The 16,569-nt window shown below is 33.6% G+C and overlaps 1 protein-coding gene across 1 annotated transcript in view; it reads left to right on the top strand.

The window, feature by feature from the left end:
• The window catches only part of Gabra4 (gamma-aminobutyric acid type A receptor subunit alpha4), a 69,257-nt gene extending 53,905 nt beyond the window's left edge, over positions 1-15,352 (top strand). Inside the window, exon 9 of the mRNA XM_070013120.1 lies at positions 6,210-15,352. Coding sequence (XP_069869221.1) covers positions 6,210-6,743 — 534 coding nt within the window. The 3' untranslated portion in view covers positions 6,744-15,352. The remainder of the gene's footprint in view (positions 1-6,209) is intronic.
• The last annotated feature ends 1,217 nt before the right edge of the window (positions 15,353-16,569 follow it).

Genomic DNA, 16,569 nt, shown 5'->3' on the forward strand with positions numbered 1-16,569 from the left:
AGTGTTTTTTCCCATTGAAACCATACATTTAATATACAAAACATTTATAAATATGAATCTTCACACAACAAAATTAACCAGGAAACCACATCTTTCAAAGCACTCACAGTGTTTTAGATCCTCAACTCTAAATATAGCAAAGGCAAAATGAATTTTTATGTCCTCCTCTTTTTTTTGGTAATTTCAAATGGAATATATATGTTTATTCAGTGCCTAATATGGAAATTAATATTTCTGTGACTTATGGAAACACACATTGAATTGAATGCTAACATTGGGAGAAAGAGAACTATAACAGGAAACTCAGAATTTTTATTTCTGCATACTTGAGTTCAATGTATATTGTAGTTCCTTTGTAACAATTTTTGAAATATTTAACATGTTTATTTGGAAATGATGTTTTCTGTTTTTACATGATAGCATTTTCTAAAACTGCATCTGCTAACCTTCAATAAATCAGTACCTTGAAATTAAGTTTCAGTTGCTCTACGATACTTGTTTAACTTTTTTTTAATTAAAAGATGCATGGCTGCTCTCTCTAAAGCACTGTTAAGATGGTTTTAAATGTCTGTAAAATATTGGAAACTTATTTTTTTTTGCCTGTGACATATTGATACTCTGGAAGATAAACCTGTTCATTATTAGCCTTGTTCGTTTTTAATTTAGGAGGGTTAAATTACATTTTATTAAACTTCATTAGCTTCTCAAGCAAGCAATATGAATGTAGGTGCTTGCATTCTGCAAACCTAATCTTCATCACTTTATCTCCTCGCTGGTAATGTAATACGTCGAGAGGATTTTTTTTTTTTTGCAGTTGATAATACTCCTTTAGAAAGTGTGTCAGATCATAGTCATGATTGATGTGCTGCTTGGATCTGCTCCTATTTGCCTGTTGCGGCTTTAATTTGTTGGTAATGTTTGAATCTGCCACCTCCCATCTCTAGCCCACCAGTTTCATTGCTTCAGGCTATTGTGACTAATGACAAAATGATTTCAAACTAAATAATTCTTTAAAATTCAAATGAGGCCTAGGTGCTTTTCCTGTTTGAAACCACTGTGTATTTGCTGAATACTAATGGAGCTATGGAAGGCTCAATAATTTAGATAAAACAAAGCATCAATCTAACTGACACGTTAGTTGCTCCATAACTTGAAGGCTATAAATAGTAAGTACTGTGCCTGATTCCTCAGACCTTTTGTGATTCGTCATCATGAAAAAAATGACTATTTTTTTTTAACATAGTTGACTTTGATATAAATATAAAAAAATTGAAGATTAAGATGGAGATGTGGCTCGGTGGTAGAATGCCCATCTGGTAAGCATTAGGGCCTGGGTTCAAATCTTGGCACTGCTACTTCACTCGATGCAAAATAACTTGGGCCTGATTGATGGAATGCAAAAGTCTGGGCCTTTAATCAAATTCTATTTTCTTTCATGTAGGGAATGAGGTAGACCATTGAGACTTAGGCATTCTCAATCAGACTTAGGATTGTTGAGTGAAAATAATTTATATGCTTCTAAGACTTTCTACAATATTCTAGAAATCTTCCCTATACAAAATAGTAATCTGCAGACTGGATATAAATTGTTAGTGATAGAAATTTAATGAAGGGTCTTGACTTCAACTGAAATATTAAATATGAAATCAGTTTCTCCTGTGTGTTTAGACTACACAACATTCTTTATCCTCTAGCAACTCACTTTAAAACTGGAAGATTGGAACTGTGTTTTCTAGCAGTCCAAACTACTTCTTCCATTCTCATAAGTCCCTTGATTTGTTGATTCTTCTTTCTAGTCACCTTAGGCCTATCTCTCTTGTTTTACTCCTGCTTTCTTTCTTTAGGCATATCTTTCAAGGCTATGCTTGTATTTCTTTGATGTTTGTAACTTATGCAATAGGTCTCATGAAGATATAACTTTAAACCCCTCAAAAACATATCTGTGCTGGGCGCAGGTAGCTCACACCTGTAATCCTAGCTACTCAGGAGGCTGAGACTCTCTGAGGATCACGGTTCAAAGCCAGCCCGGGCAGGAAAGCCCGTGAGACTCTTATCTCCAATAAACCACTAAAAAAACTGGAAGTAGCACTGTGGCTCAAGCGGTAGAGTGCTCACCTTGAGCTGAAGAGCTCAGGGACAGTGCCCAAGCCCAGACTTCAAGCCCCACCACCAACCAAAAAAACAAAAACAAAAGCAAAAACAAAAAATACCAGTATAACATAAGAAGGACAGAGCAAAGATTTTTTTTTTTCAGAGTTGAGGGCGTGACTCAAGTAGGACAATGCTTACCTAGTGAGTACAAAGCCCTGAGTTCACACCCAGTACTGCCAAAATCAAATAAATATCCAGTCTCTGGGTGGCTCTGGTCTGTAATCCTAGCTACTCAGGGGGCTGAGTTTGTGAGGATAATGATTCAAAGGAAGCTGTGCAAGATTGTCTGTGAGACTTTGATCTCCAATTAACTGCCCCCTCCCCTGCCACACACAGACCAGAAGTAGAACTATGGCTTAAGTGGTAGTTATGGACAAAAGAGCTCTGGGACAGTACCCAGGCCCTGAGTTTAAGTCCCAGGACCCACACAATAAATTTAAAAATTAATTTATTCATTAATGAGAGAATCACTTAGATGGAAAGCTAGTTCAAATTTCTTATGAGGAATGGTAATTTATAAGCATTTTATGAGAAGTATATATGAAAATCCAATTGTAAAGTTTAAGTACTTAAGTACTTAATATCATACAGGGGAGTAATACCATAAAGTTTGGTGATATTTGTACTAGACAGTAAGGTACATATTGATTTGTGGAGTTCAGAATGTTTTGTTGCTAATCAAATATTGCATAGAAAAATCATACTTTGATATATCATCCTTAATAAGATACAACGATCAATGTACCATTATAACGTTGCCTTCTTCTTAATTTCCCTGGTCTCAAAAAACTTTTCTTAACTACTGAAATGCATGACTTATTCATATAGATAGGTACAGTATGTTATATTCTTTAAAGCCTCTTGTCCTACATTTGTAAATAGAGAGGTTATTGAGTGTAGCCGATTAGCCTTGGTAGGTAACTCACCATATGACTCTGGCCAATCATAACTCTCCTGCTCTTAATTTCCTCTACCCCAAAATGAGGAGTTGTTAGAATATTTTCACACTGCAGGGGGGACGGGTATTACTTTATTACTCTTTTTATAAGTTTTGAGGAATGCATGTGTCATTGTGAGGAGTGAAATACCTTGGCCCTTTAGATCATGAGTGAAGTTAGGCAGCAGTGCCCCCTAGAGGTCCTTAAGAGTTCTGGACAAAGAAGCCTTCTCATTATCTTAGAAGTTCTGAGTATCTTCTTCTCACATGAGATGTTTCTATCAGAACCTTTGATATAAATATTCTGTCTCTCTTTCTGTATGATATTTAATTCACCATACTTTTTTCTATCCAATAAATATTTACTTTTTCTGTCAAGTCTAGGATTCATTTGGAAGTTGTGTCAGTCCTAATTAAGCCTGCGTAGGCCAGTTCATCTTCCCCTACCTTGGAAAGTCTTGTGTGAGTCTATTCTCAGCCAGCTGTTGGGTGATTTGGATGGCCTCCCTAGTCTAAGTGGTTCTGTTCCAAATGATTTCTTAACCTCCAGAAAGCTTGGCTAGGTTTCTATTGTGATGGTGACAATGTTTTAAGAGAGAATGGAAGCCAAAACCTCTTGAGGGGAAAGATACACCATCATTTCCGCTCCACACTGTTGGCTAAAGAAAGAGTAAGGCATCTTGAGGAGTCATAGGCTCTGTCTCTGATGGAGAAGAACAACAGACATGACTATTGATTGACAAGGAATGGTACCATTTTTAAAAAGCAGTGTACCATACAGAATATGATTCATAGGATTCCAGAAAGCCTCAGAAGCATAGTAGACTAGAGTGGATGAAGAGGAACTGAGATATTCTTATGCTTTGTTCTAAAGTGCAGTTAAGTTACTGGAGTCTGTTTTACTCTTTCAAATCTCCCTGGCAAAATCCACGAAGCAGCACCAGGACAGAGTTTAGGCTGTTTATTCCATGCTTCTGAGGCAAGACCCTTGTCAGTATTCTAGCAAACACATACTACACTAATGTTGGAATTTTCAAATCTGGGAAAATACATTATTCCTGGCTATACATGAGCACAGTTAGTTTTTCCAATCCATTCAGCCATGATAGTTACTCTGCAGTTATAAACTGAGGTTTGCTTAACAAAACACTCAGTAAGGACCTTCCTTTTAGTATTTTATCTTTGTTCATCATTCTCTTCTATGATGCTCTGCCCTGTGACTTTGAACTACTTTGGCCTCTCTGTACTCTCAGTTCTATCTCCTATACCCAGGGAGTCTCCAGCATTTTCCTGAATTCCTCTTGCCCGTCCGAAAGCATGGAAACTCAAGTTTGTTTCTTCTCTCTTGGTCATTAAGATCCTATATTTAATGCACAGTGTCTTAAAAAGAATTGTTTTTCATATCTTGTCCAGTTTTCTTTTAGAATTAATTATAATTGGTTATTGTTTTCATAAACAGAAATTTAAAATATTAGGATTAATTTGATGTTATTGTCAATGTACTTTGTAGAAAAAAAAGTGTTGGGTAATTGATAATACTTTTAAGTTTGGTTGCAATTGTCTCCACTAAAATTAGGTTACAATTTCTCATTAGTCTGACTGTAGCCTGCTTAGAATACTCCAAACTGACCTAAAGAGTGTCTGTCTTGGCTCTGTATTTTGCCAAGTTGTTTTTGTTTCTCTTCTCATCAACCTGGAAGTCATAACTCTCACATATGAGAGATATGGATTGAACACTTAAAATGTTTGATGACTGTAATACTTAAAAACATTTTTAAATTCTGGATGAATAGAGATATTTGCAGAAAATACCTTTCACACCAAAATGAGTTCTCAATTAATTGTATGTCATTCACCTACTTCACATATTATCAGTGGATTTTCTTCTGAAGCTGATTTCTTCCAGTAATACATTTATGAAATTTTCTTCTTCCTCTCTCTCCCCTCTACTTCTCCAGCTCTTCATCTACTATTTGTTTCAGAAGCTGGTAGGGAGATAAGATACTATATAACCTTAGTAGTTAGGGAGGACAAATTATTGCAAAAACTTCCAGTATTTTTGGAAGTCAGACATGATTATTTTAAGGATCATCTGAGCAATTTGTTTTCCTTCATACTATAGACAATATATAATGAAATTTAGTTATTATATTTATCAATTTTAATTGGAATCAATTTTAAGTATTTACAATGCAAATTTAGCAAAATACAGTCTTGAGCTGCAAACAAAATTTGGTGGAGAAAACTGAGTTATATTTTTATTTACTTTCTCCTTATTAATAATTTGAATTACAATTTGTTTGATGTTGATGCTTATATGTGTAATATAACCTTTTGTTTTAAATTAATAGTTATTTGTAGTTTCATTATCATGACATAAAACTAAATGTTAATATTTTTGGATTATTTTAATAATGTATATGGTTGCCTAACAATCTTTTATCAAAACAAATTTCCAGAATTTAGAAGTTAAGTTTGTAGTGCATTTTTATGGACTGTCTTGTACATATGGTTAGTGAGAGTCATTATTTTATTCAAAGGATTGAGGAATAATTGTGTTATAAGTTATACAATTCTTTTTTCTTTTAAGTATGCAATTCTTTTTTCTTTTATTATTATTATATTATTATCTTTAGATATACAAAAAGGAATTGTCATTTAACAAAGCAACTTATGAATATAATGCATCTTGATTATTTTATACAATGTCAGATGTTCTTGTTTATAAATTAAATATACATAGTTTTGAAACATATATGACAAATCACAAAATATTATTAATCATATAACTGAACAAAGTACTTGTATTCCCAGAGTCATGAACTTCTAAAATTAAATCAAATATAACCATAGTGCAAAAAAAGAAATTTCCTTAGATATTTCAACCTTACTTATTTATTAGAATGGATCATATTTCAAAGTAGGAAAAATTTGATTCATACTTTTCAAGTATGTTAGATTTTTTAAAGTTTAATGTAACCCTCTGGCTGAATGGCCAGAAGCATATAAATAAAGGTTCCTATTATGGACATGACTAATCAAAAGTATTTTGTACCTTTAAAATTGTGAGTAAGTGTCCATACAATTACTGCACCAGTATAATTTTGAATATACCTTTCAGAACACAGATGCCAATTTGAACATGAGGAAAAGAACCAATGCACTGGTGCACTCGGAATCTGCTGCCAGCCACAGGACTGAGGTCGGAAACCATTCCAGTAAGACTGCCACAGTTGTTCTAGAGTCATCCGAATCCACACCTAAATCATACTTAGCTTCCAGTCCAAACCCCTTCAGCCGGGCAAATGCAGCTGAGACGATATCTGCTGCCAGAGCCCTTCCATCTGCTGCCTCTTCTACTCCGAGCCGAACTGGGTGTGCCACTCCACAAGCTTCAGTAGGATCTGCGTCTGCTCGACCTGGGTTTGGATCAAGACTGGAGCGGATTAAGACTACAGTCAATACTGTAGGGGCTTCTGGAAAGGTGTCAGCCACTAGCCCTCCCTCTGCCCCACCACCGGCTGGATCTGGAACAAGTAAAATAGACAAATACGCTCGTATTCTCTTTCCAGTCACATTTGGGGCATTTAACATGGTCTATTGGGTGGTTTATTTATCTAAAGACACTATGGAGAAGTCAGAGAGTCTAATGTAATTTTGTTGTGATAGCAGTTTCCTAAAAGATGATGACAATACAGACTCTTTTTAAATGTTTTTAAAGATAAGTATTCTTTGCTAAAGTAAAAATTCTATGTCCTATTTTTTTTTTCATTTAAAAACACAAGCCACATTCTGGGAGAGTTAACTAATAAGTCTGTAGTGAAGAGGAAGGGAATCATTTGTATTTGATGTTGGTAAAACAACTGTTTTAAAAGGATATATTCAGCATTCAAATGAGATGGAATACAGACCAGCTTGGACATTTGAAATTTGAGAAATAGGACGAGAGATCTGTGGTGCATATTTTATGCATCGAAATTTGAAAACAGACTGACAATTTTTTAAAGATACCCTATGAATATCAACCAGCACCCCAAATTTCCCTGTGGCACTGCCCTTAACCAGAATTATTTCCTGGAAATCATATGCAGAGACCTTTGGAGATCCACTGAGTGCCTGTAAACAAAGGACCTTACCTGTTAAGAAAAACATCAGTGAATGAAAACAGAGCAAATACAATACTAATCTATAGACTGAAACCTCTGCTGCATCAAAAACAAACACACAGACAAGGGAAAACGCATTCCCTTTCACATTAGCCAAACACGAACATTAGCGGAAATATGAACCAGTGACTTGAAATTTTGCTTGGAGCCAAAGTTTAACTCATAGTTGGATTCTTTTTTCCTAGTAGCTCAGTTATGTACTGTATACATTTCCTTGATAGTTAGAGCCAGGAGCTTACTACACTCCAGGCACTGTGCTAGACCAACAGAAACACTTTGACCTTCGCCTACAATATGACTGCAGTAGGGTAGGAGTCAATGCATGCTCAAGAACCACAATCTAGCGGAGGAGATTGCATTCTTTAATGAGAGAAAAATCTAGTTAGAGTTTGACAACATATCCAAAATAGCTGTTTCTTCTATATTGATAGAGGATAACAAGTACATTTGTTCACATAGCCACTTGGGGATAAGTAAATGTTAGTGTAATTTTTGCAATTGGTTTTCTAAACATGATGGAAATGCGGTATGGATTGTTCTGTAAGTAAAAAGCACCATCTACCTGAAAATAAAAATCGAATGGATTGCCTGTCTCGAATCTGATACAGATCACAGGTCATAGAATTTAATCAGATTCGCAGAATCATTAGAGATAAGAGCTCAACACCAGGTTCTTAGATGCTTCTCTCAATATAGAAAAATGCTAGCTGTTCAAAAACTAACTTTCTTGAAAGTTATTGTGTCCATCCGTCTGTACTTCTGGGAAGGTTTTTTTATATTTGTTTCCTTGGTGTTTTGTGAGATTTTATAAGGTAAGTATTTACCATTAAAGAAGTAACAAAGGAAAGAGGGGGAAGAAAAATATCAGAGGCATAGTTTGGGATTGGCAGACTGTTATTCGATTTATCAAGATTCTCCTGTACTGATTTTCCTTTTCATTACATAGGCTTAACAACTAAATTGGATATCTTTCAGCTTTCTTATGCATATGCAGCTCAATTCAGGCCCTTTGTTGTTGTTTTATTCTATATTTCTACCTGTTCTGGGTGTTTGTAAATCATGTTTTGAATGTTTTATGAGAACCTTTGACAGAAATGGGCACCTCCCAGAATCAATCCTGTTTTCTGAAAAAGAAATTATTTTAATTAATTGTCACTGACTTCTCTGTTGTTATATTGCCTTGTAATGGTGATATATGATACCTAAATATATGATACCTACATGAGTGTCAAATATTAATTATGAGTCACATTAGAAAATTCCTTTTGCTTATGCCTGGAGATACTTAATAGAATCAACATATTTTAATACCGGAAGATGCTATAGAAATTATCTAGTCTAAATTATTCAGGCCCAATAAAATTGATGTGTTTTGAACAGTGTAAAGTTACAAAATGTATAGTATGCATCTCATAAATTATTTTATGAATGTTTCTGTTTCTAGACTTGAAGAAACATGTAGAATTATAGATGGAAGCTAAGATCACTTATTATTACCAATGAAATAACTATTTCTTTGGTTATCTCTCTGGAGAAGAACACTTTGTCTTTGCTTTATCAATGGTCTGTCTTGAAATATTCTATTGCCATTCTTTTAAAAATATCTTTTAAAAGATATCTTTAAAAATAGGATATTTAAAAAAAGTTTATATGTTTTAATAGCTTATAAAAGTAACCAATTTTAAATTGTAGATCAGCAATCCAAATGAACTCATGGCTTTTTATTGTTTTTATTGTGTGGTTTGTTCATTTTGAGGCAGAGTTTTGCTATATAGCCCAAACCAACCTCTAACCTGCTCTGTGGCTTAGAGAGTATTTGAACTTGTGATCCTCCGGCCTCAGTCACCCTAGTGCTGGGATTACAGAAGCCACCATGTCCAGCATAGCATATACTTTGCACATGAAGATTTAGAATAAGGTGTTCACCTACACTGGAAGGACAGAATTACTCAAGGGTTCTCAATTGTTTATTTGAAGAATACATTTAGTAGAAAGTCTAGTCAGTAGGAATGACTATTTCATTTGCACACAATATTAATAGTATCATGAATGCTTTGTTTTTTTTCTGACTGAATTCCATCAAATTAATTAAATAAATTTTATTTTAGTCATCATTTTCTGTCTTACCCAATAGCTCAAAGATACATTAAGCTAAACAGTGGGATGAAAATTTAGTCACTTCTCAACATTAAGAAAATCTCCAGAAAAAAACTGGAGAATCGCAAATATCTTTGAAGAAAGAATAATGATTCTGACTGAGAATGATACTTTATATGTTTCTATCAGAATTATTTTTACTTAGTACTAGTACAATATGTTTATCTAATTTTCAATTCCAAGTCACCACTAAATACTGTATAATCACTTCTAATTTTCTCCAGTCATGACTAGGTATTAATGATTAATACACAGTTAAATGATTAATACACAGTTTACAATCACTTCCTTTTCTGTACATACATAGTCCTGTGAGTGGCATACATTTTAAGCTGAGTCTCACAAATATTGAATTCAAGTAGGTAGAAAGTAGCATCGATGTATACATGAAATGAGTCATAGAAAAATTAGTGACATAGATAAAATTAGTTTTTGAAAGGTAATTTTTCAATCACTTACCAATTGACACATAAAAATGGTCACAGCTTTTTAAAATCTATAAACTGATTGACTCTGCCTTACTAGTAAGAGAAAAAAATAGCCCTCTATTCTCCAGATCCTATTTGTCATTTCATCACCTCTGTTACAGTTGTGAATCTGAAGTTGTAAGTCACTGGAGAGATGGGTCACTTGTTTTTATATAGTAATCATATTGTGGTTTTAGGTCATTCACTTAGTCTCTCTAATACTGATAAGAAGGAAGAAATGGATTAAATAATACCTAAGATTTTTGTTTAGTTTTAATACTCTCCAATTCTCATAAAAATTGAATCATATGCTCTGTAGTATAAACTACAGATAGATCATGGTATAAATCTATTTTACTTAATAACTTTAACCTGTGTCCTACCTCTAAGTAACATTAGTATAAGAAACAAACAACAAAAAACCCTCTTCAATTACATCAAGTGTATCTTCGAGAAAATTTTACTCTTTTAATATTAAAAAAAACTGTTTGTTCCCTTTTAGTGGGGTAGTTCTCTTTCTAGTTCTTATTCACGTTTGCTCAGTGAGCTTTTTCCTTCCCAGGGTTGGGTTCCTGGGTGAACATTTAGATACACAAACAAAAGTAGCTCCTTCCCTCAGAGGAGGTCATGGCTGTGAAAACTGTTACATAGACAAACAAGTATGGAGTGGAATAAGCACATCAGCAGTACAGAACACAGCCAAAGTTAGGGTGCTATCATAAAAAAGTATTTTAAATCAGCATTTTTAAAATTCAAAATTAACTAAAAAACCCATGCTAACAAATTATGCAAATCATAAATAAACAGAAAATCAGGGTCAATAATGTTTACTTTTGGCTCAGTTTCTAGTATTTCTTTTTTGGGGGGGAGAGGGTCCGGTCATGGGGCCTGAACTCTGGACCTGGGCGCTGTCCCTCAGCTCTTCAGCTCAAGGCTAGTGCTCTACCAATTGAGCCACAGCACCACTTCTGGCTTTTTTCTTTTTTTGCTTATGTGGTGCTGAGGAATCGAACCCAGGGCCCCAGGCATACAAGGCAAGCTCTCTACCACTGAGCCATCTTCCCAGCCCCAGTTTCTAGTATTTCTTGGGAAAGAATTGTTACAGAGGGTAGAAAAGAAAAAGATATGTAACTTTATGAATATTGGTGATAAGGAACAGAAAATGGTCTCCTCCAAGGATTCACAGAGATACTGAACTCAAACTTATGGAAGAATTCAGAGTTCTAGCCACCTTACACTACTTCCACAAACAAGTGAACAATAACTCATTTCTTTTTCTCACTATCTGAAAGATGAGAACATGTAGGTATTTGAAGTGTCAATGGAACCTCTTAATACAAACAGGGAAGGGAGGACTCAGGAGAGGTTGATTAAAACCACCTGTTGGGGTTACATAAGGGAGAAATTTGTATACATTTCTAAGAAGATGAGATTTGATTCAGAATAGTGGCAATTTGTAGATAATGCAGGATAATTAAAATAAAACATTCTGTGCTTCTGTTTTAAAGAAATCACCTGATTGGAGGAACAAGAATCTAGAGATGGTAGAAAATTGAAATCACTTCTTGTCCTTTTCTAATTTTGACTTTTTGTTTTCTTCCTCCCCCCCCTCCTCCTCCTCCCCCACCTCCCCCTCCTCCTCCTCCTCCTCCTCCCATTTTTTTCTTCTTTCTTCCTCTTCTTCCTTTCCTCTGCCTCCTCTTTCCTCTTTTTAATTCAATGGTTTTATCATTTGGAGAAAATGATTGTTAAAAACAAAGACAAGCATTGCAGAATTTTAAAAGAATGTCATACCAAGGATTCCTATGATATAGATAACTTTGTATAGAAAAATAAGTTAATTAAGAGATACAGTTTTATAAATGTGAGGAAAAACATTCCATATATACTGATACTAAATAATATAAATATTTTTGTGGTTTGATATTGGTTTTGCTATGTAGCCCTGGATAGCTTTGAAATTGTGATTGTCCTACCTCACCTTCCTGAGTGCTGGGGTTACAGGCAGACACTAGCACACTTGATTTCTGAACTTAATTTTATTTCAGCTAAAGAGCAGAATAAAACTGAAGAAATTATTTGTATTTATATAGGTTTTTTTCAAAGCAAAAAATTTTAGTGACTCTTTCTTTATATTCTAGATTCCAATCTTCATTTCAGGAAATTTCCTTTTTTTGTATGTCTAAATAATTTTATTTAGGAATACTCAGTGGTAAATCACTTTCTATTACTATAATAATGTACAATCATTTTTTGCTCCTTTGCTATTTTTAAACTATTACCAACGATATTCAAATGAATTTTCAATTCTGGGGATTGTTTTGTAACTTCAAATATTCAACTTTTTCATGCTTCTACATTTTTCATTGTATTCTGTTCTCTGCCATTTTATTTTTTAACCTTTTTTTCTCCAACATTATTTATCTTCTTTGAGTATCTAACTTTATTAATGAAGTCATATCTCTAATTTTTTGTGATTAGGCAGAACTATTTATATCAGCCTTCCCTCTTTTCTGGAAAAAAGTGTTTCTATTCATCAGCATCATTATGTCTTTATCCCTCTTTTGTTATCTGAACTCGGCTCTTTCTATTAATTATTGAACAGAATCAACTATTTGCTGAACTGTAGTGTGGGAGGTGGTAGGAGAATGAGTCAAATCAACCCACAGCAGCTATTTAAATTTTAGATTTTAAGCCCACCTCTCCAAATGTGTTTTATCTTCTGCCCAGGAACCATATTTCTTACATTTTGACAGTCAGGTGGCCAATGATGTTCACGCTGTAATCTTCTCACAGTTCTACTTTCCCTATGTTGTTTCTATATGCGTTCTTGCTGTTGCTCCCACTTTAAGCTAGAATTCTAGTTAGGCAGGTTGCTTTATGAAATGTCTGCTTTTGGCATTTTCTTCTTAATCTTATATCTTCTATTTGGGCCTATAGAATTGGAATCTTGTGGAAATGGAATTTGTTTTCCTTCTGCACGTGTATGCTCTGAGTACTGCCAGTTTCAAGCAAAGCATCCTTGTAAGACCATATAAGATCTTAATACTTCATGAAATTAGTGCAGTCAATTTCCTTTCTCCAATTATTGTGAATGTCTCATTGTAGGAAAGCTACTTCTTTTAGTTTGTCATCAATGACTTGTGAATTTAATTACAGACATGGTTTTAATTCTTCCTTTAGTATGTACAAAAACTCTGTGCTGTATATAAGGTCATATATAAATATCATAATATGAAGTGCAATTCAAAAGTGTTTTGGCTGGGGGGGCGGGGCAGAGTTCAAATGGTAGAGCACTTGGCTAAGCATGGGGATGTGAGTTCAATTCCCACTACTGCCAAAAATGAAGCTTTTATTGTAGATCTGCAATCTTTCTTTAGTGACAATATTTAATGACAACATTTTGCTTATGGTTTCTTTTTTATGGTCTCAATATTTCTCATTTCTATTTTTTACTACAATATTAATTAAGAGTTTGGTTAAAATATGGAACCAAAAGTTTTGTAGTTCTTCATTACAAAATCTAAGAATTTTATTGACTACATCATACTATTTTAAAAGACATTAATATCCCCACATTAGACTTTCTTCTGAGTATCCACAAAAATTACATGATATTGAGAGAAAACATATCTCTTTAAGGGGAAGGAAAGAAATTAATAACAGTAAATGTTTCTTATGCAGAAAACCTTTGACCCACATATTCTCTTTCAGTCTCTTGTTTGTGAACTGTAATTTGTATTACATCTTTCCAGATATTGCTGCATGTGGTATTGTCTTTTAATTAATTATGTACATTGACTCCTAGCACAAGTAAACAATAAGCCAGACCTTTCATCTTTTTGACAGACAAATATTGTTGGTTGAAAGGATAAAGTTATGATTTTATGTGCTTTCAATGATAAAATTGTTTAAAACTCAGTTTTCATGTAAAGCCTTATTTTTGCAATATGACATTGAAAGACCAGACTATGAAATAGTAGTTAAATTTCAACTCCTTTATCCTTAATGAAGGAATTGTTCTAGTAATTATTTTGATGCTGTAAATGTTAAGTATTCAAGAAGAACTTGGATTTCTTTCTGACTTTTGCTCAGTTGGTATGGTATGGAAAAACTTAAGGAATATAAATAAACTTTATTGTCTTTTTCCTCTTCCCAAGTACTTTTAAGTTGTTTATTTACTTGAAGAATTTAAAATATTCTTCAGAATGGATGTAAAACAATAATGCCTATGTTATTACATTATTAAGATGAAATTTGTGATCCTTCAAGATTCTTTCTCAATAAAAATGGCAAATGAAAAGTAAACTATTTATGCAAGATCAAACTTTATTACATGATTCTGATGTTTTTATTGCACAGAGAATAACATCTTCCTGAAAAGTACACAATTGAATTTTCAGTAGTCACATCAATTCCCTGAAAATAGTTATTTTATTCTGTGTAGAAGCATTACTATGGTATAGATGGGAAGAATAGCACATATTCATTCATAATGATTTTGTCCTAAAAAGGGATATTTTCAAATGTTGAGTTTGTATTTTAAAATAATTCACAGGAAGTGAATTATTTGTAAATGTCTCCTAAAGAGCAAATTTTCCTTCCTGATAAAGCTAAGCTTAGTTTTCACTCATGGTAATAAACTTCTGTTGCTAAAATCAAAATTTATCCCCAAGCATATTATTGTGGAATAAATTCAGCCCTCATGGAAGGTTAGTTTTTAAAATAGTAAGAATTCAATTTTGATCACAGACATTTATATTTTAAAATATATATTGCAATGGAACTTTGGGGTTGTTAATAAATAATACATTCTATCCTTTGAATGCAATTTTTCTATTTAATTTGAAACAATAAACATATATGTATATCTTTGGATTTTTCTGGCTTGATAACAGTTATTTACATTGCACAAATTTGATTCTAATAAATTAATCATGTATTGTCTCTAGCGTGGTATTTCACTTTCGAAGTTCGAATGCTGTGATGAATTTTCCTGGTTTTCACTGAACTCTTAATTGCCCGTATGGCCAATACCATCTAGATTGAAGTTTTAGAAAGTTTCCATGTTTGGGGAAGAGTCTTGATAGCTGGTATAGAGGACAAAATAATTTATGGGATCCATCATGTTTGATGTGACATTAAAAGAACCTTTCACTTTCTGGTTTTGATTTAATAATGGATATTAAGTATGGGTATGTGTATTTTTGATGGATTCCACACAAAGAAAAGGGTCAAAATTTAATAAAGTGTCACTAGTCATCTCTGCTTTGATCCTGACTTGGAAGATGGGAGTACATTTTTAAGAAATTGAGTGACATTAATGTGGAATGAAAATAGATGAGCTTTGTTTTTAAATATTTAGTTTGAAATATTAGATGTAATTATTTTGATGAGATGTAATTATTTTGTGACTGTCTTTAATGTTAAGTTTTCCTTTTTTTGATTCATATCTTACAATGTATAAAATAATGTTCTGGATGCAATCTTCAGAAATAATTGTTTTCTGAGGGAAAATATTCAGGCTTTTTATTAAACTTCTTAAAAAGAGAGCATTCTTGAGTGGAAATGTTGATTGCAGATTGTCTACAACACGCACACGCACACACACATGCACACGAATTCCTCTATGAATGACACTAAGAAAACATATAGCTAAACAGTATTCTTTTTTGTTCAGTGGTTGTATGACATTCATATTTATTTTATTTCAATAGTTAGATATGACCCCCTACTCTAATAGAAGACATTTTATTAAAACTTTAATACTGAAAAGGCGCATCCCTTTTATTGTATAGTACTGCATCATCTACCATAATATGAAGTGCAATTCAAAGTGTTTTGGCTGAGGGGAAGGGCAAGATTGCGTTGATTATAAGATCCTGGTAATAAAATCTCCTTGGCCTCCCATTTTCAAATGATAGAAAAGTACAACTACTATAGAAGGTGAAAGGTCAAATTTAAACTCTAAAATTACCCACAAATTCAATCATAAAGATGTCTTCCTTAGAAGACTATTTTCTTTCTGAGTACTTGGGGATTCACACTCATTGTTGGTTTTAATGATCAGTATAAACTCTGGTATGGCATGATAAACTTCTTTACAGCAGTACCTACTCTGTATTTTTATCTTTTGTGCTGAAAATCAATACCTTTCATGGGAGAAATTATCTGAAATTCTTGCTATTACTTTCTAGCCTGTTTTGCTGATGTTAATTACACATGCATCACGTGAATTCTTAAATGCTATCTGTTTAATTTTGGAGAATGTAAAATAATCTTCTCCATTTAATATTTGGTTTGGATTTCATTCCTATTTGTAAACTCTCCAGAGTAGCACTTAACTAATCCTTCTAGACAAACATGTTCATGCATCTGTATCCTTGCCTTAAGATGAATATTAATCAATGGCATCTTTTATTAAGTAAGGCTCAGATGTCTGTTTGTGCAATAATGTCAATGTCAAAATGTCCAATGTGAATTTATCAGTCGAAAACCAAACAGATGGATACATGTGTACTCCTAAGAGAAGGATAGATCTCAAAGGGCAGGTACACCAATACTATGATAGCACTTTCATTTTCCTGTGTTTTGCCTACTTCAAAATTTGTGGTATTTCTAGCAATGCCACAAAGAGAACAACAATCAACTTCTTTCCTTCTTACAAGATGGAAAAGGATGGATGCATTTT

Source organism: Dipodomys merriami, unplaced genomic scaffold, assembly GCF_024711535.1.
Source record: "Dipodomys merriami isolate MVZ:Mamm:240054 unplaced genomic scaffold, mDipMer1.0.p SCAF_9, whole genome shotgun sequence".
NCBI lineage: Eukaryota > Metazoa > Chordata > Mammalia > Rodentia > Heteromyidae > Dipodomys > Dipodomys merriami.